The 27,462-nt window shown below is 51.3% G+C and overlaps 2 protein-coding genes across 2 annotated transcripts in view; one reads left to right on the top strand and one right to left on the bottom strand.

Moving 5' to 3' along the window:
* Window positions 1-19,127, bottom strand: part of PRRT4 (proline rich transmembrane protein 4) — a 39,259-nt gene extending 20,132 nt beyond the window's left edge. The window contains exons 1-2 of the mRNA XM_042466508.1: window positions 18,960-19,127; window positions 924-1,653 (exon numbers count right to left, since the gene is read on the bottom strand). Of these exons, the coding sequence (XP_042322442.1) occupies window positions 924-1,605 (682 nt within the window). The 5' untranslated portion in view covers window positions 1,606-1,653; window positions 18,960-19,127. The remainder of the gene's footprint in view (window positions 1-923; window positions 1,654-18,959) is intronic.
* Window positions 19,128-25,106: 5,979 nt separating this feature from the next.
* The window catches only part of RBM28 (RNA binding motif protein 28), a 27,295-nt gene continuing 24,939 nt past the window's right edge, over window positions 25,107-27,462 (top strand). Inside the window, exon 1 of the mRNA XM_042469953.1 lies at window positions 25,107-25,517. Within this exon, the coding sequence (XP_042325887.1) occupies window positions 25,145-25,517 (373 nt within the window). The 5' untranslated portion in view covers window positions 25,107-25,144. The remainder of the gene's footprint in view (window positions 25,518-27,462) is intronic.

Raw genomic sequence — 27,462 nt, 5'->3', positions numbered from 1 at the left:
TAAATCCTAGAAAGAAATACATATTTCCTTCCAGCGTCTGACCTGAATTTCTCAATTTTCAACTGAAGTTTTCAATTTATTGCAACGCTGGAAATTTGTGCGGCTGAAGGATAATTCTTATTTGGGAGGGATGCATTCGTTTTGCTCCTCCCACAAATGGTGCAACTAACATCACTCTCACGCATACATACCATCATAGCCCTTTGGTACCACTTTAATTGCCATCCTGGCTCAAGGCATCTTGGGAGCTGCACTAATGTCACCCACATATCACAGTTCCCAGATAGCACTGAGTCTCATGCTAATAGCTGTGACATAAACAACTAGCAAAATTAAAACTATACCTTCAAATTACAATATCATATGCGCCACCTAAATGTATTTACATATGTATAGGGAAGACTGGGTTAAAATGTGATGTTTTCACAGAAAGTTTTAAAAAATAATTGTTTTTAAAAATTCAATTTTTTAAAAAAAATTCAATTTAAAATGTTGAAATTGTAATTGTAAAACATTCTGGGGTCTCTCCTTTGTCCTCCCACCGAGACCATCTTTTAAAGCCTTTGGAAGGGAAGCTTTAGATGAATGCCGCAGCCCGTTTCTGCCAAAGAGTAGGTGTTAGAGGAGCGGTGGGGTCACCCCCCACTTTTAGGGTGTCACTTGGTGTGGTCTGCGCCCCCCGCACCCCTTTAGTGATGCCACTGGAGAAGGTCAAAGGTGATGGGGTGACATCACGCGTTAGTGCATCAGATGACCCCAACCCTAGTGATGCCACTGGCCTTAGGGTGGCCATAAATCAGAAGGACTTGAAGGCACACAACCACAACAACAACAACAACAACAACGGACAGACCCCCACCCCAATCCCCCACCCTCACACCCCTCCGGCTGTGAGCCATTTCTGTCCTGCAAAGGCTACTTACCAGGAGCCCCTAGCTTGCTGGCGATCTCCGAAATGCCCACGCTGAGCCTGGGGAGTAGCGGGTACCTCCTGCTGGTGCCACCATTGCTGCTGCTGCTGCCATTGGGACCCCCTTCCTTGCCCAGTCCAGCTGTCAGGTCAATGTCAATCTTGAACTCCAGCTCTTTGCCCCGGCCGTTCTCGTTGTCCTCCTCATCCAGACCCTTGTCCACCAGCCTCGGCCAGAGGGAGAGGGGGGCGCGGGCAGTGGGGCCAGAGCCCAGAGAGGCCTCCCAGGGCCAGGCGCCGGGGCCTGAGGAAGGGGGATCCTCAGCTGCTCCGGGACCCGGCCACCCAGAGCCAGCCAGAGCCTCTGGCCAGAAGCGGCCGGACGGTGCCTTGGGGTGGCCGGAGGCTGCTGCCCGGGTGGGAGGCGGCCCTGGCCTGGCGCTGGCCGCCCCGCTTCCCTCCCCCGGCCGACCCTTACCTTGGCTGCGCACCTTGATCTTGAAGTTGAGCCCCAGGTTGAGTGACAGGGCCGGGGCATCGCTGGACGTGGCCTGAGGAAGGGTGGGGGTCACCGGAGGGGCTGCCTTGGAAGCGCCAGGGCTCTGGGGTCCAGGGCTGGATGCATTTTCAGAGGGTGCCAGGGAGTGGTGGGCACGGAGGGGCAAGCAGAGCAGGAAGAGCGGCCAGGGCCACATTGGCCTCCGCTTCAGGGACCCCCGGCTGCTGCCACTTGCAAGAAGCACCTGGGAGGGAGGAAGGAAGGAAAAGAGAGTGGTCACTGGTCAGTCATAGCGGTCATCCATAATGGGGGCTGTGAGCCATGGGTGGCTTAAGGACAAAAGACAGTTGTAGCGTCCCCCCTCCGAGGAAGCCCTGGAACTAAGTCCATGAGGGTGAGGTGGTATTTGTAAAAAGAGTGTCTCTGAGCAAGGGCAGACTGCATCCCCTCTCCCTCACATACGTAAACAAACCCCAATTCCCAAATCCCACACAGGAGATGCACAGGTGGCCAATGCAAAGTGAGGGTGCGTCTGCACTGCACTTCCATACCACTTTTATTGCCACAGCTCCATCCTGTGCAATCCTGGGCTTTGCACTTTGGGGGAGAGGCTCTGAAATTCTCTATTTTTGTTTATTGACTTCATTTATTTGCCGCCCAAAGCGGCTTTGGAAGTCTTTAAGCCTCTTCCCCCCAACTGCTCTATTCAAACTCTTTCACAGAATCATGCAGCTGGAAGGCACCCCTTGGGTCATGCACTCCAGCCTCCTATGGGTTCCTATGGAGGAGCCCATACCTAAAGCAAGAGAGATGGAGGCCAGCCAACCTCTGCTCAAAGACCCCCATTTAAGGGGAGTCCACCATCCCCTGAAGCAGCCCCTTCCGCTGTTGAACAGCTCAGACCTCTCAGGACGTTCTTCCTAACGTTCAGCTTCCAAACAAGCTTGACCTCTATGAATCTAATACTGTATGATGTGCTTTGAAATATCATCCTAGCATCATAAGAGTTAGAAGGGCCAACAGGTTCAATCTGCTGCCCTCAGGGATGTAGCCAAGGGGGGGCCTTGGGGTCTGGTCCGGACCCCCCTTCCGTTAGATAAAATGAATGGTGCGTGCTGCTGCGCTGCCGCATCCAAGCCCCATGATGACGGTGGTACTTAGTCTGGAACCCCCCTTCCCAAAATCCTGGCTATGTCCCTGCTGCCCTCATCTCCCGCTTTGGCCATGCGCTCACTGGGAGATTCTCAAAGCTGAGGAAGTTGAATGTCCATTTGCAATTCAAAGAAGATGCAAAAATTCAGTGGAGCCTGTGGCTTCACAAAGGAAGGAGACTGGATGGACTCCAAGGAAACACCTTCTTTGAGTTGCAGATGGACATTCAGTTTCCTTGCCTTTGAAAATCTCCCAGTGACCGCTTGGCCAAAAAAGGGCCTGCAGTCAGATAGCCCTCTCTATCATCTGAACTAAGGCAAGAAACAGGAAATGCAGTCCTAAGGATGAACTTCTTCCACTTCTTTCTCCTGTTTGCCTGATGAAGAAGAAGCCAGCGTGGCTCCAAAAGCTTGCAGCATGTAACTGTGCATTTTGGCTGGCCCCATAAAGCTCTCGTTGTTTGGATGTTACTGGGTTTTCTCTATGGCCAACACGGCTGCCCTTGGAGGCTTCTTACATGAACACAGGAGCACAACAGAAATCTGGGCAGTGTGTGTATGGAGTTTATCACACTGGGGCTAATTTCAGCATTCAAGAGAGATTAAATCACATTTAAAGCATCCTGCAAATAAAGCGAAAATGGTGAGCAATTGCACAAATGGTTATCACACACAATTGCACAAATAAAGTGAAATCCATTGTCGCTGAAATCCTAAAAGTAAAAAGATGCACGTTATTGTGACCACTGTCATGTTGGGTTTTGTGCAACGTCACGTGAAATCATTTTGGGTAGTTACGCAACTTTCCCGGGCGATTCACGGGATAAACTCCTGATCGCCTTTGTGTGATGAACTCCTTTGTTGTGCGGCAAAGTGGGGTCCTACTAGGAAACAGAAAGGAGACAAGCTGCAAGTGCTCTAAGATGGCCAACTGTTTGCTCAGTGTTTATTCAGTGTTTAGAAAGCCCAAAGAGTTTTGGCCACAGCAGGCCTCCTTCAGGGGCTGGAAACAAATATAAATACACTTAGAATAAACATTGTAAAAGACAGGACAACATTCATCGTCTTATGATACAAAATTATTCCTGTAAACCTTATCGAAGTCAGACATACACTTTGAGAGAAATCACTGGAGCTGCACAACAGTTTATCCCTATGGCAGAGCCATAGGGACAAAGGGGCCGGCAGCGCGGCATTTCCGTATCTAGGCATATATTCGAGATGACTTTGGAAAGGCATAACCGATGCGAAGTCTTGGGAGAAGAGGACACAGCGGCAACCGGTGCAACCTCTCCTGACAATTGCTCATTCTGTCCATGTCTTTATATAGTTACATTACATTCATACACATGTTCTCATGTACAAGTTCTCTGTTACAGTCAAATTAAAGACTGTAGGTCCACATCTTCATTTAAACCTACAGGCACCAAGGATTTCAGTTTTAGAATCCATTCTGTTTTCTTTAAAGTATGTTCTTTATTATTATTATAAATTCTTTCTGTGGCCCAAAATCAGAAATCAGCTGAATCATAGAATCCTAGAGTTGGAAGAGACCCCAGGAAGGGCCCTGATCCAGTCCAATCCCCTTCTTCTGCCATGCAGGAAATCTCAAACAAAGCATCCCCATTGACCGATGGCCATCCAGCCTCTGCTTAAAGTCCGCCAAAGAAGGAGAGTTCACCACAATCTCCGAGGAAAGAGTGTCTTCCACTGTTGAACAGCCCTTACTCTCAGGAAGTCCCTCCTAATGTTGAGCTGGAATCTCTTTTCCTGCAGCTTCCATCCATTACTCCATTGGGTCCTGTTCTCTGGAGCAACAGAAAACAATCTTGCTCCCTCCTCAGTATGACATCCCTTCAAATATTTAAACAGGGCGATCATATCACCTCTTAACCTTCCGTTCTTCAGGCTAAACATCCCCAGCTCCCTGAGTCGTTCCTCATAGGGTTCCATGGTTTCCAGACCTTTCACCATTTTAGTTGCCCTCCTTTGGACACATGGCTCCAGTTTCTCCACATCCTTTTTGAATTGTGGTGCCCAGAACTGGACCCAGTCTTCCAGGTGGGGCCTGACCAGAGCAGAATACAGTGGCACTATGACTTTTCTTGATCTAGACACTATACTTTTATTGATATTGAAGAGTGTTGCAGCGTTCTACAAAATGACCGGCTAAAGGAGCTCACGCTCTTCCATTTTTGGCATTAGAGAGGGGCTGCCCTATTCTGCGTTTTGTCGGTCTTCCTCGTTGGCATTTCTTGCACCCAGAACAGAACCTGAAAACACAAAATGTTGGCAGAAGGGTGCGATTTCATCACCCATGCTCCCTTCAGAGGAGGACTGGCCTCATTTGTCCCTCTCCCAGGCCTGCAGCCACCCTGGCCGTTACATGCCATCCCATGCTCATGCACACACACACACATTGGCCTGTTACAGACTGCCAAAATAAAGCTGCTTCAGGTCTCTTTGGAGGTATGTTGTTTAAACGATACATGCATCCTAAGAATCCGGAAGCTGCACCAAAGCTGCCCTCCAGTGCTTAGGACTGGAGTGTGGCTTTGGCGCAACCTCCGGACTCTTAGGACCCATGCATCATTTAAATAGCATACCTCCAAAGAGACCCAAAGCAGCTTTATTTTGGCAGTCTGTAACAGGCCAATGTTTGCATTAAAACCCCCAAATTTAGCACACTGAAAATTTAGCAGCTTAGCCTTGAGGCCCACATCTTCCTATGGGAAGAGACAGATACAAAGTGAGTCTCCCTCGTCTTTATCTCTTGGGACCAGAAATATTTGGGATTTTTAAAAAATACATTTTAATTTTAATTTTTGTATTTTGGAACATTTGCAGCCACAAAATGAGAGGCCTTGGAGGTGGCAGCAGCCAAGTGCAAACATGACATTCATTTACATTCCGTATGCACTTTACACACATACCCTGAAGCTAATTTTATGTACAATGTTTAAAATCATTCGGTGCACAGAACAAAGTTTGTGTACACTGGACCATCAGAAAGCAAAGGTGACACTGCCTCAGCCACTTATGTGGATAGCTTTGGAGTGTTTTGAAATGCTAGGTAAGGGAGACTCTGTCTGTACCAGCAGCTGACCTTGCAGGGCTGTTGTTGTGATGGGGGACAAACCCAACCAAGAATGCCTCCCCCCCCCCAATCTGCCTGCAGCTTTTCCTCCAAGGCTCCATCCGCGTCTTCTTTTTGGAAACCCCAAAACTTGCAAACCCAGAAGGCCAAAGCCCAAGTCAGAAGCAAAGGCAGCCCACTCCTGTGTGCCCTCAGTCCTGGCAATACACTGGAGAAAAACAGAACCAGGAAGGAGCTCAAATGTTTGCTGGGATGGCAATGAAGATCATTTGGGGGGGGGGGGGGAGATAAGATCCATAATACATACACACACACACACACACACCACACAATGGACTCTTTCCTGGCCCAGAGCCATGCAAACAAGCACCAAAACCACCAGCATCATCAACATTGGGGGAAGGCACAGGCTTCTCTGAACACTGCAGAAACATCCCTTGAGTGCGGGTGCCACAATTTCTGTGTGCACAAGAGCCTGCATGGCATTGTGGTTTGAGTGCTGGACCATGACTCTGGAGACCAGGGTTCAGTTCCCAGCTCAGTCATGAAACCCACAACACAACAACAAAAACAACTACTAGGGTGAGCAAATATATGGATGCGTCCTCTGCTCCAGGTTGCATCCCCACTTGGGGGGGGGGTGTCATGGAACCAAACCCCAGCAGATACCAAGGGCACACTGGTCTTTTAAGAACACATGGGAAATGTAGTCCAGCCAAATAAAGTTTCCAAACCTCTGCTTTGAACAGCATATCGAGTCCATTAGCTGCTCCAAAGCAGTTGGCAGCAATGAGAGTCTAAGGATGCACAGCAGGGTTTGTGGGTCGCAGGGAGGGTTGGATTGTCAAGGCAATGCTCTCGCCCTGAGATTCCCCCCTTTGCCCTGAGGCCCAGAGGAGAGAGGCCTGGCCCTGGCCCAATGCTCCTTGCTGGCTGCTTACCAGCAAGGTTCCTTTGGCTTCCAAAGTGACTCAGAGAGGGAATATTCGGGGGCCACTCCTGTGACATTGCCGCATTGCCACACACCAGAGTCGCACACGACAAACAACTTGGAAAGCAGCTCCTGGAAACTCACTTGGAGGAGCTTTCCCTGTTGAGAAGCCGCTGTGCAATCGATGTGACAAGGAGAGCAGGAGACACGCGAGGGCCGTTTCTGCTCCATCCTCCAAACGGGAGAAGTGTCTCTTGATGGACGGATGGATGGATGGACGGATGGCAAGTCCTCTTCCTGCGGCGAGAGCGGAGATGCTCATGCACGGATTCACACCGAAGAAGAGTGGCAAGGAGACTCTCTCGGCTTCTCAGTCTTCCTGGATTAGGCTTGCAAGGAGGCACCAGAAATGACATCCCAAAGCCCCAGAGTCTCCTCCAAGCTCTGCCAGGCCGACTGGTGTCTTTTCAACCAGCCTGGCTGCGCTCCCTTGGGATGCAAGGATGAGCCCTGGTCCCAAGAGCATTCCTCTGTCTTTGATGCGGTTGCGGACTGCTGTCAAATCAACACTGACTAATGGAAACCCCATGAATGGGAGACCTCCAGGCCCCCCTGGCACCAGCAATGCCACTCAGGTCTTGCAAACTCAGAGCCACGGATTCCTTTGTGGAGCCAATCCGCCTGCAATGCAGGTTCCTCTTTTCCTGCTACCTTCCACCTTGCCAAGAAAAGGCCTTTTCTAGGACTTTTCGGGTCAAAGCAAAACAGCCTCAGTTCAGTCATCTTGGCTTGTAGGGAGTCTTGATTTGCTCTTTGACCCATTTATTTGTCTTTTGGGGCATCTAGGGTATCTGCGGAATGACACCCCAAAAGTTATGCCATTGGAAGACACTTCATTGGGAATGGATGGGGGTCAGGGATCTGTGCCCTTCTTCTCTCTTTTAGGACACATTCAGAACATTTTCCCCATCATCCTATCCATCTGTGCTCCCAAAAGCATGGGGCAAAACGGAAATCATTTGGAAAGCTGGCAACCTAGCCTCTAAGAAACTAACTTCTTCTTATTATTTTATCACAGAGGTGCAGATGGGAGAGAGGCATATGTCACCCAGATCCAATTGCTAGACCCAACTGGAGGAAACCCAATGAATCACCAGGATTTCATAGAATCAGAGTTAGAAGGGACCCCAAGAAACGTCTTGACCATAAGAGTCCCCAACTAAAGCATCCCTAAAAGGTATGCCTGTCTTAAAACCTGCTGCAAAAGAGACTCTACCTCCTCCCAAGGGTTTGTGCAAAAATGTTGATTTTCCATACATAGACATATACAATAAGTCTGCTGTGGTTGAGACTAGCAATTGGATTTAGGCCTGTTGGAAGGGTGGGAGTCCTCTGTCTCCCCACAGATGTTGCTGGACTGCAATTCCCATGATCCCTCACTCTTGGCTAGGCTGGCTATGGGGGCTGCTGGGACCCCTATCTTTGACCTGGGGGAATAAAACCTCCAATGCACTTTCTGAACTTGGCATACCTCTGGGTCCCAGGATGCCAGGAGCAGCAAAGGGCAAGGAGGCGATGCCAGTCCTCCTCTTGCCCGACAGAGAAGCATCACAGAATTATAAGAGATGGAACCATGGAATCAAGGAATCATAGAGCTCTCTGTTTAATGATCTGCTCCAGAATCTTTCCTGGGATTGATCTCAGACTAACTGGGGACAACGTTTGCCCTCTGCCAGTCGGCTGGGACTTCTTCTCTTCTCCAGGAGTCCTCAAAGACTATTATTGCCAATGGCTCCGATATGACATTTGCCAGTTCTTTTAATACCCTTGGATGGAGTTCATCTGGTCCTGGAGACTTATATTCATTTAGGTTAACCAGATATTCCTACACTACCTCTGTACTTATTGTGTACTGCAGAGGTCCTGAGTGATCTCAAATGTCCGATGCCTTGAGACAATACCTTGCTCTAATTAAAACATTGGGGCAAGCATGGGGAGGAAGCATGGACTTCTCTCGGGATTTTGGCCTGTTTGCAAGGCCAAGTGGCTCTCTTAATGGCTGGCTATCCATCCATCCATCCATGCCTGGCTGCTGCCAGATAATGAGGAGACCCTCAGCCTGATGGAAGCAGCTGGCTGCCCAGGACCAGCTCTTCGCTAATGAGGAGGAGCTGGGCAGTGATGGGAACTGGCACTGGCCACTCTGCCCAGTTTCCTCCTGCCTGCTTGACCTGTGCCTCAGAAATCCAGCTTCTCAGAAGGATGCCAATGGGCTGGGATCATCCTGGGGGTGTCCTGTGCAAGCTCCTTTTCACACAGGGATGTTGCACAAAAGACGCACTCAGTTCATGCTTGCAAAAGCAGAGTTCTCCAAGTGCCACCATCTCACACTGTAGGCCCTCATCCTATAATCAGATTATGTGCATAGAGGAGAACCACTGAATAATTTGTTGTTGTTGTTGTTGCTGCTGCTGCTGCGTGCCTTGGAGTCATTTCTGACTTGTGGCGACCCCAAGGCAAACCAATCATGGGGTTTTCTTGGCAAGATTTCTTCAGAGGAGGTTTGCCATTGACTTCCCCTGAGGATGAGTGTGACTTGCCTTGGGTTTCATGGCCAAGCTGGGATTCGAACCCTGGTCTCCAGAGTTGTAATCCAACACTCAAAACACTATGCCACACTGGAATCGAATCATACCCAAGTGTTAATTCACTATCCAGCAATTCTTGTTGTGTGCCTTCAAGTTGTTTCCGGCTGATGGAGACCCAAAGGTGACCTTGTTACAGGGCTTTTTTTGGCAAGATTTGTCCAGAAGGGGTTTGCCCCCATTGCCTTCCTCTGAGGCTGAGAGTGTGTGACTTGCCTAATGTGGCCCAATGAGTTTCCATGGCTGAGTGGGGAATTTGATCTCAGGGTTGTAATCCAATGCTCAGACCATGCTGCGATGGCTGGATGGCCACTTGTCAATGGGGATGCTTTGATGGAGAGTTCCTGCATGGCAGAAGGGGTTTGGACTGGATCAGGGCCCCTTTTGGGGTCTCTTTCAACTCTATAGTTCTATGATTCATTAGACCCCACTGGCTCTGGTTCTCCTCTAGTTGGGTTCAATCAGGATGATCCAGATCCTGCAGCTGTGCATCCTTGGATGGTGTGTAACTTCAGCTCAGTTGTGCCTTCAGTGTCCCACCGGAGAGGTGACAAAAATACTTTTTGTGGCAGAAAAGGGCCATAAACAGGCACATGGGCAGAGACACCATTGGTTGCACAGTGTCAGCACAACTGCCATTGAAATACGCCAAGTATAGATTTACACAAGTGCCACACAGGAAGAAGCAAAATGTACCCGTGGAACTTCCTGACACTGAGCATGAGCACAGCAAAAGAAAGCCAGACTGCTTCAGCCCCAGTTGCATTGCTTGGCAATGGCGGCGGCAGCTGCTGCGGTGTTTGGTCCGGTTGTCCTGGGGAGAGGCAGAGGCCTTCCTTCCCTGGTTCAGTGGGAAGGCCCATCTGGGGCTGCGCCTGGATCAGGCCAGGGCCCTCCCGGTCAGCGGTCTGGACGGAGCCAGGCAGGCTTAGCCAGCAGCTGTGCTAGAATCTGACATCTGATTGTAGGATGAGCAATTTTTCACAGCCAGCTCCCTAACCCAGTCCAGCCCACAGCCCCCGACTGACCACCTTGTGGCCACTTAGAGTGGGAACTCACTTGCCCAAGATGGGAAGCTGGCATCAAGTCTTCCTTAAGGGGCCTCTGACCACCTCCTGCCGAGGTGAAAGGTCCCTGCAAATACCCAAGTTTTGAAGGCCAGTTCAGGGTCTCCAAAGAAGGTTTTGCAATGGGGAAAAGGAGAGTCTGCAACCCAGATGAGGGATGAGGGTCTCTTGAGGTGAGGGGCATGAAAAACAAACACTACCCAGAGGATGGGCAGCATGGGCACTGGAAATGGTGGGGGCAGCATGATGAATCTGTTGTGCTGTCATGGCTGGCACCTGGGATCAGGAGAGAGTGCCTCTGAGCATGTGCAGATTTTGCTTCTGCCACCACCGATGAGTCTCACCCTGGGACTGGACTGCAACAGGAACTCCGGCTGAGAGAAGTCTGCAAAGTGGCACAGAAGCTCCGCGGAGAGGCAAAAACTATAGAAGAAAAGGAAGAGGCAGCAAGTCGTCCTCTCTTGGGAGACCCAGATTTAAGAGAAGCTGCTCCCCCTCTGGAATGGTCAGTCTTCGGCCGCCTTTGCTCTTTCCTGCCCCCCAAGACCCCCAGTTCTCCTCCTTGTCCTCCTCTCGTCCACTGACACTGCCATGCGACTGGGGGCTGGGGGTTCCAACCTTATTTGGCTGTCTGGGGGGCTCTTCTCTAAGACCTGTTTGGGACAGCCTGGGCCTGTAAACACCCCCATGACTGTTTGTGAGCCAGTGCTTGTTCTAACGAGGCCCAGATGCAAATCCTGCTCTGGATGCTCCCCTGCACCCCAGCCAAAGGTGCACATCCTCCCTTGGGTGGGTCCCCCTGAAAAAGTGGGGTGAGGGATGGGAAAGCAGGGTCTGCTCCCCTTTGCCCACATGGCAATCACATTTTCACCCTTCACTGTCTTGGAATCATTCCCACAAGGCACATGGGGGTCAGAATGGAGGGAGGCAAGGTGGACTCATGTGCCGACCAGGGACACTGACTGAGAAAAGAGGTGATCTCCCAAGCGCTCAGGACTAAGGCCCCCATCCTGTTTTTTATCACCTCATCTCCAGTGCCCCCCCCCCCAACCTGCCATCCTCTTTGCAAGAACCATGCCAAGCGGGCAGCCATCGCTGAGCCCCGGGCACTCCCTCTCTCAGTGGTGTCACATCAAGGCAGCCCAAATGCCCATCCTGCAGCCGGTCAAGGAAGGATGTGAAGTGACAGGACCCAATGCAGGCTGGCACCTCCGCGGCCCCTTTCCCCCGGGGCGGCTGGCTGGACGACAGGTCTGGGGACAGGATTGACAGCCCAGTGCCAAGCATGGAGGCCTCACGTGGATGGCACAGCCCCACCACACACACACACATGCATGCATGGATGCTCCTGTGAGCCACACGCGTGGTGCTGCCTGGCTGGTGAGTCCCACGTAAGTCTCCCTTTCCTCCAGCAGCAAGAGCAGAAAACCGTTCTCTCTATTCCCACAAACAAGTCTGCCTCCCTGTCTGCCCCAAATGAGCCCCAGACACAGCCAGGGGTGCGCATGCCAAGGCAGGAATGGGATCAGCCTTTTACTCTTTGATAAAAGCGCTAGTGAAATGGACTGCCTCGGAGGGTGGTGGGCTCTCCTTCTTTAAAGGTAAAGGTTGTCCCTTGATACGAATGTCTAGTCCAGTGGTCCCCAAACTGTGCCCTTTAAGAGATTTTGGATTTCAGTTCCCATAGGCCTCAGCCATGTTGGCCAGTACTCTAGGATTTTGGGAGTTGAAGTCCAAAATCCCATAAAGAGCACAGTTTAGGGACCACTGGTCTAGTTGTAACCGACTGTAGAGGATGGTGCTCATCTCCGTTACTAAGCCAAAGAGCCAGCATTGTCCGAAGACAACTCCAATGGTCATGTGTCCAGCATGGTTGCACTGAAGGCTGTTACCTTTCCACCAAAGTGGTACATATTTATCTACTTGCATTTTTGCATGCTTTCGAACTGCTAGGCTGGCAGAAGATGGGACTAATGACAGGAGCTCACCCAACATGTGGCACCCAGGCCTCAAACTGGCAACCATCCGATCTTCCAATCGTCAGAACTGGCGTGTTAACCCCTAAGCCACCGTATCCCCTTTTGGGGGGGGGTCTTTAACAGAGCTGTTTGACAGCTCAGCCCAGCCCTGCAAAGGCTCTTTCAGGGGGACCCACCCAAGAGAGGCTGTGGCTGGGATGCAGGAGGACATATAAAGAAGGATTTACATTAGACTGTGTTAGAACAAGCACCCACTGACCCACAAACAGTTTTGGGGGTGTTGTGTCTATAGGCCCAGGCTGCCCAGGTAGGTCTCAGAGAACAGCCCCACAGAGAGCCAACCTCTGCAAAGGCTCCTGGTCTCACCAACCCCAAAATACTGAATGTATGATACAATCATAGAACGGGAAGGGACCATAAGGGGCATGGATGGTCTTCCAACTCTATCGGGGCGTTTGTGGTTCTATGGGTCTATCTAGTCTAAGCTCCATGCAGAAAAACAGAGCCACAGCAATCCTGACGATGCCCACCCAACCTCTGTTTAAAGACCTCCAGGAAAGGACAGTCCACCACGCGGTTGGAAGAGCTGGAAGGCACCCCAAAGGGCATCTAGTTGAGCCCCTTGCCATGCTGGTGAACCCCATGAAAGCACTCCCAAGAGATGCCCACCCAACCTGTGTTTAAAGGCCTCCAAAGAAGGCCAAGCCAACCCACCCTGAGGTGGTCAAACAGCTCTTATGGTCAAGAGGTTCATTAGCTGGAATCCCCTTTACTTATTTGAATCCACTGATTCCTCTCCTACTCTCTGGAGCAGCACAAAACAAGCTCCCTTCGTCTTCTGCGTGGCTCTACTTGGATCCTCAAGGTTACTCTCGAGTAAAACTGGCCCATTGAATTAGTTGCTCAATGGTGGGCCAACACATAGGCCACTCATGTGGATTGGATGGATCTGCTCAAATTGGTAGATATAGCCATAAGTCTGTAGAATGAGAGACGTAGAGAGATCTTATAGCTCCTCTGAGTTAGTAAAGAAAGAAGAACTAAAGAAATGCATCTGAGAAAATAGAGTTTAGCCTAAGAAAGCCCATGCTGCCAGTTTCTTTCTTGCAGTGAGTCTCAAAGGTGCTACACGATCTCTCTACATATTTATTATTATTGTTATTATTATTATTATTATTATTATTATTATTATTATTATTATTATTGCATCTAAATGCATCTGAGGAAGTAAAGTCTGCAAAAGCTCATGCTGCTAACTTCTGCCTTTAAGTTTAGTTAGTCTCAAATGTGTCACTAGACGTCTGTATATAATACTTAAATTGGTTTTGCAAAATCCAGACATCCAGATGGTACTAGATAGCTAAAAAATATTTTGATGAGTTTAACTCTGTCTTTTTTTAACTTGTTGAATTGAGTAATACACTTCTGGCCTTTTAGAAGCATTTTTATTGCTTGCATTGCTTTAAAAGGAGCCCGGTGATTCTTCTGCGCACCTCCAGCCTGAGCCCTGGAGCCAGAGGGAAGGGTATATCCATATTTTAATACAATCAATAAAGTGTCAGGTTTCAAAGCCAGTGTGGCGTTGTGAGTGATGGACAATGGCTCTGAAGGCCAGGGTTCGATTCCCAGTTTGGCCATGAAGGCCACTGGGCAATAAGTCACATTCTCTCAGCCTCAGGGAAAGACCATGGCAAACCTCCTCTGAATAAACCTTGCCAAGAAAACCCCATTATACATTCGCCTTAGGGTTGCCATAAGTCAGAAACAACTCAAAGGCACACAACAACAACAACAACAACAACAACCACAACAGGATCCAGGCCATTAAATCAGAGAGTTGGGGAGAGGTCCCCAAAGACAATCTAGTCCAATCTGCTGATGCCAGTGCAAGAAGCCCAGAACTCAAGGGCATCCCTGACAAAGACAGGCATCCTACCTGTGGCAAAGGCAGATGCTCCACCGCTTTGCTCTTATGCTTTCAGGAGGTCATTCCTAAATGTTTACTTGGAATCTCCTGCTTTGCCATTTGAATCCACGATGCATTCAGGTCCTACCCTCCAGAGCAGCAGAGAACAAGCCTCCTCCATCACCCACAGAACGACCACACTTCAGATGTCACATCCCCATTGCTCCATCTTCTCTTCTGCAGGCTAAGCACAGCCCCCAACTCAAAATCCGAACCTGGGGTCAGCTGAGAGGGCTGGAGGAGTCTGAGGGAGGCCAGCGGATGGAGGAAGCAGCCATGTAAGCAAGACCTGGGTCCTCTCTCTTATCTCTGGCATGCGGAGAGGGCTGGAGGCCAGGATTCCTTGCAAAGAGACCTGAGCGAGAAAGGGAATGTGAAGGAGAGGGTGCGCCATGAGACACTCTCGGTCCCTACTGACCGACTCTCAGTCCATTTTTATTTGCACAGTGCAAACTAAATCAGGCCAGTTCTTTTCAGTTGCACACGCTGCGGAAGGCGATGCTCTCCCTTGGACTTAGGGTCTCACTCTGGGGCCACGGCATGGAGCAGAATCCTAGAGTTGGAAGAGACTCCAATTCCAGTCTCCTTCTGCCATGCAGGAACTCTCAATCAAAGCATCCCTGACCGATGGCCATCCAACCATTCATGTTCTAGCCACATGGCCAAGATGCCAAATTTCTGCATACAACAGCCAAGAGCCTAGATTGTTTCATCACAGCATAACTGGAGTGACACAACACTGGCGCCACATAATCCCTCTTCTGAACACCACTGTGCAGCAACGTCCATGAAATGGTGAGTGTGTGTAGCTGTCACCTCATTGCACAATGCACAGAGGCAGCGCTGCACAAGGCACACTGCTCCAGCCACATTATTGCACGCTTGCAATGATTCTGAATGTGGAACTCTTGTCCCTCCAGCATCAGCTGGACACGTCTGTCTCACATAGTCCAAAGAAGTCACTCCATGTGCATCTTTCATCTGCTGCATATGGCACCCATAGGACTCAGGGCAATTCCTTACAAAATACCAAAGCTTGGAAAAGGTACTGACTGGGGCTGCACTTCCCAAAATACAGTAGTTCTACAGTCCCTTTGTGGGATGAACAAGAATGGGAGGCATCTGTGGCAATGTGGCGTTCCAATGGGAAAGGCAGGCACTTGCTATGTGAGTGCCACTCTTGAGCATGCCAGGGCATCATGCCCACAGGATCCTCTTTGACTCCAGTAATGAAATACAAAGCACACATTGGCCATAGGAGCAAGTGCCAGTCCTGGAGGAAGGCAGGGAGCCAGGCCCAAGGTCCACGGCTCCCTTGCTCAGCCCCACTGAGCAAGTACCTCTCTATGCTGCGTTGGTCAGACCTCGCCTGGACTACTGTGTCCACTTCTGGGCACCACAACTCAAGAATGACACTGACAAGCTGGAACGTGTCCAGAGAAGGCTGACCAACGGTCTGGAAACCAAGCCTTAGGGAGAATGACTGAGGAAGCTGGGCCTGTTTTGCTTGGAAAGAGTAGACTGAGAGGCGACACGACAGCTATCTTTAAATCTCCGAAGGGGTGTCATGTAGAAGCTTGTTTTCTGCTGCTCTAGAGACAAGAATGCAAACCAAGGCCTTCAAACCCCACCTAAACTTTAGGAAGAACATCTCAGGATCTTCCTAAGTCCTGCTTTGGTCAAGCCTCACCTGGAACCAGTCAGTCAGTCAAGTTTTATTTCAGCCAACAGGCCATTAAACAGCAAAATGTATATAAAACACATAAGCATTTAAAACATATAAAACCTATTAAAATAAGACTATAAAACAGGTATTTATAACATACTCATGAGATATACATTTATCTATATACAAACGCGCTCTCAAATATATTAAATAATACTAAGCACTAAAACAGAAAATCAAGGTAGATATTTGTTTGGAAATACGAAATACAAGGGACAAGTCTGTTCGTTGAATCATAATCTTACGAATCTTGACAGCAGAAAGAAGAAACTTTGCCACTGTTTCCGTTTTGCTTTCCTTAGAGAAGTGCCAGCTATTTGGTTTACCTGGAAACTTAAGCAGGAGAGGAGAAATTAATCTTAACCTCCCATCCTTATAAAAGACACAGAAAAATAGGACCTGCTCTAGAGACGCAACAGATCCTTCGCCGCAAGGCAAACCCGTTCATGGCAGGGGTTCCCTTGAAGCGACCCTTTAGCGCAGCTGAGGGAATTACGTTAAGTCTTGCTCCATATTTTGAGATAGTCAGATTCTGCAAATACAAAGCCTCCCTCTCAGGAATAAACTGTAGCCCTAAACTGATGGGAGAACAGATCGTACGGGCAGAGGATAAGGAGTATTGAAGATCAATGTCTTTTATACGACGTGTCAAAATCTGCTGAGCTCTCGATGGATCTTGTCTAATGAGGAAGTTGCTTGAGAAACCCACTCTCTGCAATTTCTCCTGGACACTTTTAGACCAAAGGCTGGTATAGTTATCTTTCCTTACGAGATGCAAAAATCCTGAATCAGGGCCCACATAAAAAAGTTTCAGCCAGTACTTTAGGGCCCACGTCCAAGCAGTGCATTCAACTGAATGACAGCCCGCTTTGAGAGGTAAAACGGCTGATGGAACACAGTTGGGTACTCCAAATAATTTTCGGAGGTAGGCTGAGAGCACCTGTCCTAGTACTGCAGAGAAGCCTAGGATCCAGATGGGGATCCCAAATAACAATTGTGGCATAACCTTCGCCTGAAACACCTTCAGTGCAGCGGGTAAAAATTGGCCTCCTTTAGTGTAGAAAAATCGAACTCATGCCTTGGCACAATGATTTGCTGACTGAATAACGGCAGCCCTCCGAGATGCCCAGCCGCAGGATGATTGGAACATTATACCTAAATACTTAAAGGTCACCTGGAACCACTGGACACAACAATTCAAGAGGAATATGGACAAGTTGGAGGGCCACCCAAACGGTGAAAGGTCTGGAGACCATAAAGCCCCATGAGGAAAGACTTAGGGATCTAGGCATGTTCAGCCTGGAGAAGAGGAGGTTAAGAGGGACATGATGGCCGTGTTGAAACATTTGAAGGCATGCCATATTGAGGATGGAGGAAGCTTGTTTTCTGCTGCTCTAGAGAATAGGACACAATGGAGCAATGGATGAAGGGTACAAAGAAAGAGATGAAGAAGAGAAGGTTCAGGGGTGACATGATAGAGTCCAAATTGGAATTCAAAGCAAAAACACCCCAGGAGCTTACATTTCTTTTTCCACTGAGCCTCACCCCATCTCTTTGGCATTTGAATGGGACAAAGGCAAGTGTCACAGCCCCTTTCTTCTAAAAAGCAGGCATTTTGAGGCGCAGTGGTGCCACCCCCATTTAGGTGCCATTGGTGCAGTCCATATCCCCCCAAAACCCCTTGTGACCCCACAGGCCGACTCTCCATCTTTGGAAGTCTTTGAACAGAGGCCAGCTCTTTCAGGGATGCAGCATGGCAGGGGGCTGGACTGGATGGCCTTTGGAGTCTCTTTCATACAATCCTAGGGTTGGAGGAGACCCCAAGAAGGGCCCTGACCCAGTCCAACCCCTTTATTCTGCCATGCAGGAACTCACCATCAAAGCATCCCCATTGCCTCTGTTTCAAAACCTCCAAAGAAGGAGACTCCAAGGGAGTGTGTTCCTCCTGATGCTGAGCTGGATTCTCTTTTTGTCCTTGGTTTGCCTCCATTGCTCCATTCTGTCCTGTTCCCAGGAGCAGCAGAAAACAAGCTTGCTCCTTCTCCCTTGAAAGACTTAAACAGGGCTATTATCATATCACCTCTTAACCTTCTCTTCTAGAGGCTAAACATCCCCAGCTCCCTGAGTCGTTCCTCATAGGGCTCCATGGTTTCCAGACCCTTCACCATTTTAGTCTCCCTCCTTTGGACACATGGCTCCAGTGTCTCAATGTCCTTTTTGAATTGTGGTGCCCAGAACTGGACCCAGGATTATTCCAGGTGGGGCCTGACCAAAGCAGACTAGAGTGCCACTATGACTTCCCTTGACCTAGGGACTATGCTTCTATTGATGCAGCCTAGAATCGTATTGGCCTTGTTAGCTGCTGCATGAGACTGTTGACTGACGTTCAACTTGTGGTCTACTTGGAGTGCTAGATGCCTTTCACATGGAGTCTGAACTCTTCTATGCTGGTATGCTTCCTGGAGGCGCATTGCTTAAAACGCAGCCTCTCGCCCCGAAGGTTGTGACTTGGATCCCACTCAGCCTTGCATCCTTCTGTGGGTCAGTTGGGGGCAATGGGCTAAAAGCGTTGCAAGGCCCTTGGGCTGGGAGTGCCTAAGCGGCTAAAGGAAGGGGCTTGTCAAGGCGCAGAGTTGCCCCAAGCAAGCAGCGCTGCTCTGGGACACGAGTCCCTCTCTTTCCTTGCCAAGCAGCCAAGCCACAAGCCCACCGCCAGCCAGGCATCCAGAGGCCTCCGCTGCCTCCCTCCAAAGCCAGGCAGCCCGGAGGAGCCCTTCGGAAGGGCTGCCTTGATGGGATGATGAGGATGAGGATGACGGCCCTGCGCAGCTTGGCAAAGGCCGGGATGCCGAGGCAAGAGAGGCGTGCAATTCAGGCTCCTAAGCCTAAGCCCCCAATGCTGGCCATCCCCGGCTCCTTCTTCCCTTCCTCCTCCTCCCCCGGAGCCCTTGCCGCCTGAGACTGCCTTCCTGCCAGGGAGAGCCTTACCTGAGCGGGGCTGGCTCCGGCGGCTGGAGCCTGGGCTGCAGCAGGAGGCGATGCGGCTGGGCCCCGGGGGACCCTGGGATTTGTAGTCTGCCAAAGGATTCTGCAGTGAAGAAAGGGCAGCCTCCTGGCTTCTTCCTTCGGGAGCAGCAGCAGCAGCCCTAGCTCTCCTCCTCCGTTCTGCTTCTGGGGACCCAGGGAGGAGGAGGAGGAGGAGGAGGAGGAGGAGGGGGCGTTTCAGGGGGGACCCTCCTCCTCGGGAGGGAGGGCCCTGGCGCCCGGCTCCCTGGAGCCAGCCCTCCGCCCCGGAGCCCCCTCCCTCGGGCTTCCGGCGAGGAGGAGGAGGAGGGGGCCCCAGCCAAGACCCCCCCCGGCCCCCCCCCCCCCCCCAAAAAAAAAGGGCCCCCGAAGGGGGGGAAAGGGAGGGGGGCCCCGCCGGGGGCCCCCCCCCGCCTCCCTCCCAAGCAGCGCACCTGGGCGGGCAGCCGAGGCAGCGGAGGCGGCAGAAGCCCAGCAGCGGAGCCCTCCGGAGGCCAGCTAGGGCTCGGGGAGGGGGCCCGGCGGCGGCGGAGGAGGAGGAGGAGGAGGCCTTGCGGAAGAGGGACCCCCCTGGCCTCTTGAGCCTGGAGCCCGGCCCCAGAGACAGCCCCCCCCAGCCTCTTGGCTTAGCTTAGCTGAGGCCCTTTGGGGGGGCAGGTGACCCCCGCGCCCCGAAAGCCAAGGCGCCCCCCTCAGCCTCAGCCCCCGGGTTCCAGATAAAGGGGACCCACCATGTAAACAGAAAGGAGACCAAGCGGCCAATGGAAGGATGCAACAAGGAGGGGCCGGAGCCAGGGCTCAGAGAACCCTGGGCAAGAAGTCACACTCTCTCAGCCTCTGGACAGACCTTGCAGGAAGCCCAGGAGAGCTTTCGGAAAGGACGACTCCAAGGGCCCCAAGGACAAACAGAAGGGAAGCAGCCTGTGGCTGGGAGTCAGGTCCAGAAAGGAGGCCCCCTGGGGGGCAGAGCGGACAAAGGGCAAAGGGGTGGCATGAGAGAGGTGTCCCAAGCAGACCCCCTTCTTCCTTGGCATTGCCCCCCTGAGGCCACTCTCCCATGTGGGGGCCATGCCCTTTGACTGGCAATGCCATCCCCAGATGCCCTGCACATAATGCCCTGAAGAAGCAGGACATGGCCAACATCTGCTACCCTTGCCAATTGCAAGCATGACAGAGGGGGACATCTGCGCTGCAGCTGGCAATGCCAGGGCTCCAGGGGACAGGTGGCCTCTGGGGCAAAAGGGGGCCAGCTGTTCAGCGTTGACCACAAACACATTGGGTCCCAAAATGGCTGGCTTCACCTACAACTGGCATGCGGCATATGCTGGGCTGGAACATGGCAGCAGCTGCCAGTGGGATGCCAAGGCTTGAGGCAGAGCTCTCTGTGGCTCTTGGGAGCGGCTGAAGGGGCCAAATTCGAGCCCAGGCCCAGCCCTGGAATCTGCTTTCAAATGCCAGGTCCCAGGGGGGTTCTGGTTACTTTCTGCCTCCCTTGCCTTGTGTGCCCCCAAGGACTTTTGGGGCGGGATGTGTGCCCCTTCCCATGCCCACTCCATCCATTGAGTAAAGGCATTGCATTGAGATAAGAATGACACAAGATCAATAACACCTTGGGCCTCTGTGGGCATGGATTCTGCAATCCTGCAGGGAAACTGGACTGCAAATAATCCAGTTTGACCTTGTTTTAACTGTGGAATCCTGGGAATTGTAGTTTGCTGTGGCACTAGAGTGTTCTGACATGGCCTGAATATTGTGTTTAGGCTTGGCTTTCATCTCCAAGGCATTGCATTATGTACATATATGCAAAGACAGGTATCCAACAAAACAAACCCCAAATCCAAAACACAAAATGTCTCACAAAACTACAGTTGCCAGGTTTCCATGACACTGAGCCAAGGCAGTTAAAGCGGTGTCAAACTGGATTATTTCTGCAGTGTAGCTGCAGCCCCAGTTAAGGGAGCTCAGTCAGTTTATCCTGGAGAAGACGGACAGGTGATATGACAAAGCCATCTTTATCAGATTGCCATCGAGTGGGAAATGTAGAAAATGGAAGACACTAAAATGGAGCAAGTTGACTTCTTGCTGCGTCCCAAGGAAGGATGGATGAAGGAGTTTGGGGCTAAACGCATCCAAGGGGGGACCTCCAGGCAGCAAGGCCTCTTTGGTGGACTTAGAAGAAAAGGGCGGACCATCCTCCATTGGAAGTAGTCAAGCAGAGTCCGGCCGACCCAACTCTCTGGGAGGCTTAAGCCATGGATTTCCAGCACTGGGGCCTCAGGCGGCTGGAATGGATGGCCTTTGGGCTCCCTCCTAATTCCATGACGTCCAGCCCTTCTTGCTATCACCAGAGACTGATCCTGGGACCTTTTGGGTGCAAAACCCATGGAAGCTACAGTCCCCCAAAGACGTTCCCGCTGGATGGGAGCATGCCCAAAAGACCCCCTTGGGCTCAAGGCTGGCAGAAAGGTTGGGGATAAACACACCCCTCCGACCTTGCAGGGGCTATTTGGCAGCAGATGGAGCCATCTTCCCTCCAGCTGCCCTGCAGGGCTTGCTTCTTGGGCCAGGGCACCCCCTCCATCCCCTGGGCATCCCTTGCTGCTGGGCCTTCTGACCCTTCTGGGAGGGCTGGGGTCTTCCCTCCAGGAAGCCAACTGGGCCCCCATGGCCTGCCTTTTCTGCAGGGAGGCCAAGCGTGTGTCTGCCAATCCCAGGCCCTGGCCTGGCTTCCTGCTGGGCAGACGCCCTGGAAGCGGGGGACAATGGGGGGCTCAAGGCTGAATAGGGGGCGGCCGCTCAGGTGCCGAAGGAGGACCAGGTGGAGGAGAACAGAGTCAGCTGAATGGCGTGGAGTGGCATGACCGAGGGAACCATCATTACGCCCTCAACACACACAAGCCAGGCCTGGGCAGGGCAGGGCCACCCCCAGGGTTTTGGGGGGTCAGACCAGGGGCTGAACATTATCCTTTGGAGGAACATCTCTGTGAATGAAGAGCATCACTGCTGCAACTTGGCATCATCCCTGAGCATCCTTGGTGCAACCCAGGAGGAGGAAGAAGAGAGGGCTTTGCAACGGGATGCATCATCTTAGGATGCTCTGCCTGAGTCCACCATCAATTCACATCTTTACTTGAACATAGATAGAAAGAAAACTTTTACTTATATCCCGCTCTTCTGTCGCAAGACAATCGGAGCGGCTCACGCTCAAAGCTCCGCGTAAAACCGCATACTCAACACTTGGGAAGGGGTCCAGAAATACGTAAATACGGAACGGATTGGGAGTACGTACATGAAGATATCAGAAGAAAACAGGACTGACGGAAGAAAGGTGAGACGTTTGGGCAAAGAGGCTTAAATCCGCCTTTTGTGTGTTTAACGGTGAATCGGTGATAAATACGGGAGAGAAAGGAAGGGAGGCGTAATGAGGCCAGCTGGAAGAATTCAGGTTTTGCACAGGGATGTGGAAATATTGGATACATACATACATATATACATATACACATAGACACACACTTTAATACTGTGGCAAGAAGTTTGAGCACTGGACTAGGACTCTGGAGACCAGGGTTCGAATCCTGGCTCTGACATACAAACCCACCTTGGGCAACAAGTCACGCTCTCTCAGCCTCAGAGGAAGGCAATGGCAATCCCTCTCTGACAAAATCTTGCCAAGAAAACCTCAAGATGGGGTTGCCATAAGTCCAAAACGACTCAAAGACACACAACGACAAACGGAAGTTTAATAGAATCTTATTGTGGGGCCTTTCTGGGCCAACCAAAATGCACAAAACACACGTTGCAAGCTTCCAAAGCTTTTGCAATTGTGTGCAGTTTAGCTGGCCACTGTTTTGTGGATTTTGGATGTTGTTGTCCTTTGCAACACAGCCAATGCGGATATCATTAATTGTGTCGACCCCTTCAGAATTTATCTCAGGAGCTGGGGGTCGCTGCAGGTGTTGCCTGTGTGCTTTCGCACAGTGTGTGCAGCACCCAAGCTCACACTTTTGTGCAGATGTGAGTGTGCACACCTGAGCATCCTCTGCAGGGATGCTGCCTAGCAACAGCTGGTCCAGAAGGCACTGCTGCCCTCTTCTGGCTGCAGCGGTGAATAGCAGGAAGAGCACCCACTTTCTAGAACGGTCCCATCCTCAGCCCTTGGATGCATCCGCACTGCAGAAATAACCCAGTTTGGCACTGCTTTAACTGCCAGGGCTCAGTGCTATGGAACTCTGGGATGCACAGCTTGTTGTGGCACCAGAGCTCTCTGACAGGGAAGGCTAAGTGTCTTCTCACAGAACTACAGTTCCCAGAATTCCATAGTACTGAGCCAGGGCAGTTAAAGTGCTCTCAAACTGGGTTATTTCTGCAGTGTGTTTTGGACCACGGTCCCCCAGGGCTTCTCTATGGAGATTATCACACCAGGACCAATTCGGCAATAATCATGGCAGTGAAGGCCAACGCAACAGTAGCGCTATAGCGCTCAACATTTTCACACAGTCACACAATTGCGTGGTTATTGTGACATATAATATCACGATCGCATTTCTCACACATCCACAAATGAATCATTAGCACATTGGAATTGATTGTTTTGTGCATGTGCCATTTTGGTGCTACGGCACATGTCTCGAAACCCATGTTTCCGTCCAGCATATTATTATTGTTGTTGTTGTTGTTGTTGTTGTTGTTAACCTTTATTTATATAGCGCTGTAAATGTACACAGCGCTGTACATACAGTCTTTTTAATTAGACGGTTCGCTGCCTTCAGGCTTACAATCTAAGAAGAGGCGAGACAAGAGGAGACGGGAGTGATGGCGGGGAAGGGGATGGGGGCCAGCAGCCTTCTCTGCCTCCAAGGCCTGGATCAGGGGAGCATAGAAAATAAAAGGCAACAAAATAAAAGCTATTCCTTCTTCACACTGCTTTCATCCAGTGTAAACAAAATTGTGTCCCGTTCCTCAAAGGAAGACTGGACTCCACTCCGAAGCCGATCCTGCCGAGGAGAACGGGTTGCTCTCTGGGCATCCCTTGCTGCGCAGGCGAAGCGCGGTTAACTTTCGCACTCTCGCCGTCGCGCTTCATTCGTTTTAATTCTGCAGTGTCGAGCCAGGACTCTGGGGACCAGGGTTCGAATCCTGGCACAGACATAGAACCCCACTGGCTGGCCTTGGGCAATAAGTCACACTCTCTCAGCCTCAGAGGAAGGCCATGGCAAACCCCCTCTGAGGAAATCTTGCCAAGAAAACCCCAGGATAAGTTTGCCTCAGAGTCGCCATAAGTCAGAAGCGACTCAAAGGCACACAACAGAAAGAACAACAAAGGATTGTTGCTGCGGGTGTCAAAATATAGGTCCAAAAGGCACAGCAGGAACAATCCAGAACTGCTGGATAAAGAATTGAATTCAGGATGTGAGAGGAGCCCAGTGTGGCTCCTCCTGAGGCGAATGCTGTGGCAAAGCCAGATGAGGCTCAGAGGGTTTCAGGCCTGAGGCAGGAAGACAAAGGCCGCTTCTGAGGGAAAGGTTTGTGGTGGTATCCAAGGAGCCCGGCAGAAAGGAAGGTGCTTCAGGGCTTATTAAAGCGTCTCCTGAGGTCAACGCTTTGGGCAAATGTCAGGGTGGAAACAGGGAGAGAAGGCCTCCCTCGGAAGCAAGGCCAGGAGGCCCAGAAGCCAAGAGCAGGCCTGAAGCCTCAGGGAGAAGGAAGGCAGCCAGTGGAGGCCAGGGTTCGGATCCTGCCTGGCCACCCAAACCCACTGGGTGACCTTGGGCAAGCAGTCACTCTCTCTCAGCCTCAGAGGGAGGCAAGGATGGCAAGCCTCCCGTCCAGAGAAGCCCAAAAGGACACCCTTGATGTACTTTCACTTAATTGAGACGGTTTTCATTTGGCTCAGTTTTATTTTAACAATACTTTAAATTGGTTTCATTATTCAAATTCTCCATCTGTTTATCTTTATTAAGTCAGCCATAACAAGGAACACGTGCTTCCAAAAGTCCCGGCGAAATTAGGCGACATCAGCCTCTGAGCATGTGCAGAGCGCCCCTGCCCTCAAGGAAAGCGCCTTCAGGGAGGGAGGCACCGTGTGAGCATGCGCAGCAGAACACCCCCTCCCTCTCGCTGGGAGTTGGGCGGGAAGACTGCGAGTGCGCATGCGCAGGGCCGGCCGGCCTGACTCCTCCTCCTCCTCGCCGCGCGCTTCCCCTTCCTTAGCCGACTCCTCCTCCTCGACGCTCTGCGCCGCTCTCCCCAGCACTCTATGGCGCAAGGAGCCGGAAGTGCCTCTCTCGTGTTTCCGGCCGGACCCGTTTAGGGAGCGGACCCAAGATGGCGGCGCCCAGGCCAGCGTAGCGTGTTTGAGAGGAAGGTCGGCGGGTGCTGCTGCCGGCATGGCGGAGGCGAAAGCGGTTGGGGGCCGGACGGTGCTGGTTCGGGGGCTTCCCCCTTCGGCCCGAGCGCCGGACCTGGAGAGGGAGTTTGGCCGCGCGGGGCCCGTCCGGAGGGCGGTGGCCGTCACTCGGCCAGGTGAGAGGGAGGCCCTTTGGGACGGAGACGGAGTGGGCCTCTGCTTGGACTGTGGCCCCGACTGAGGGGCTCCCTTTGGGACAGTGGCCCCTAAACGGTGCCCTTTAAGAGGTCTCCCAGAAGCCTCAGCCATGTTGGCCAATCGTCTGGGATTGAAGTCCAAAATCCCTTAAAGAGCACGGTTTGGGTCCATTGCTTTAGAGGGTTCTTTTAGGGGAGGGGGGGCAAGGGGGTGGGTAGAGAAGAGCCCCCCCTCTGCAAGTGGGGTGGGGTGCCTCTAGCAGGGAGGGACTTGGGTTTGAGCCCCAATGTTAGGAGTGTTCCCTCATGGCAAGGGAGCCAGCCCTTGACAGGAAGGAGGGTGGGGTCCCTTTTGTGGGGGTCTGTGGGGCAGTAGTGGACCCCATGTTTGCAGCTGGGGTAGGGTCACCTCCAGGAGGCTGTGTTGTGGCCCCAGTTGATGGGGAGGGAGGGGTGAAGTAGTGCAGTAATTGGGGTGCAGGGCTCCAGGCAGTTGGATCCTTCCATTGAGCAGGAGCCACAGCCCCAACCCCCAAAGTGGGTTTGTAGGGCCCTGAGGGGGCAAGAAGCCCTGCATTTGTTGTCTGTTCCCTTCCTCTCCCCAAAACCCCAGTCAGCCTGGCCCAAGATGTCACAGTAAAGGCCTGCGAGAGCTGGAACCCAAAAAGCTACAGAAATTCATCCTAGACAACAAGGAAACCAAAACAGTCCAAGAGTTCCCATACCTGGGATCAAATATAGAGGAGGGTGGAGACTGCAGTCAAGAAGCCAGAAGGAATCATGGAGTCCTAGAGTGGGAAGAGACCACAAGGGCCCTGATCCAGTCCAACCCCATTCTGTCATGCTAGGGATGGGAGGGCAGCTATGGAAGAACTGGGCAATAGCCTAAAGGTAAAGAGACACAACTGAGCACCAAGTTTAGGATCGTCCAAGCCATCATATTCCCCTTCACCGTCTACAAATATGAGAGCTTGACAGTGAAGAAAGGGGATAAGAAGAAAATCAATTCATTCAAGATGAGGTGCTGGTGAAGAGTGCTGAGAATACTGTGGATGGCCAAGAGACTAACAGATGGCTCCTGGAACAGATGAAACCAGAACTCTCCCTGGAAGCTAATATAATCAAATGGAGGCTATTGTCCTTTAGACCCATCGCGAGGAGGCATGATTCACCAGAAAAAAGTAGTAGGGAAGGTGGAGGGGAGCAGAAAGAGAGGAAGACCCCACGTCAGGTGAATGGACTCAGTCAGAGAGGACACAGGCCTCAATCTGCATGGCCTAAGCAGAGCGACAGAGGGCTTAGAGGTGTCACATCCACCGGGATGAATTCAGGTTTCAGCTTCCACAGTCTCTTACCATGAGATCTTGGCCAGGCTGGCTAAGGTTTTGGGGGAGTGTAAAATATGTCGGGGTGGGAGGAAGGATGACAAATGCAGGGCCACCTTTCTGGTCCTCTCTAGGTCTAGATCATGGCAAGGGTAGTTGAGAACAACAATTCAAAGTAAGTTGGAGGATTCACGGCTCCCAGAACGGCTAAAATGTAGAGGATGTTTGTATTCACCTCAGGTATTTCGGCTGTGAAGATTCTCCCATTGATGTCTACTTACATCCTTAGACAGCTTTAAAAAAGGCTGTTAAGACGGATTTCTTCTGGCAGGCCTTTCCAGAATAGCAAATCTGGCCTCAGGAAACTCCTATAAAGAGATACCGCTGCTCCCATTGATTATTGTTGTATTAATTATTGTTCTGTTGTATTGTTTTGTTCTTTGACCCTTCGGTCAGTTTTAACTTGTATGGTTTTAATTTTCTATTAGATTTAATACCTTTTTAGGGGGGGGAGGGTACCAGGGATTTGATATGTTGTATATTTTTAACTTGTTAGCCGCCCCGATTGTGCTCAGAGGGGCGGGATACAAATAAATTTA

Source organism: Sceloporus undulatus, chromosome 5 (assembly GCF_019175285.1).
Source record: "Sceloporus undulatus isolate JIND9_A2432 ecotype Alabama chromosome 5, SceUnd_v1.1, whole genome shotgun sequence".
NCBI lineage: Eukaryota > Metazoa > Chordata > Lepidosauria > Squamata > Phrynosomatidae > Sceloporus > Sceloporus undulatus.
Note: the sequence above shows the minus strand (reverse complement) of the source record. Positions and strands in the feature narration are given on the sequence as shown.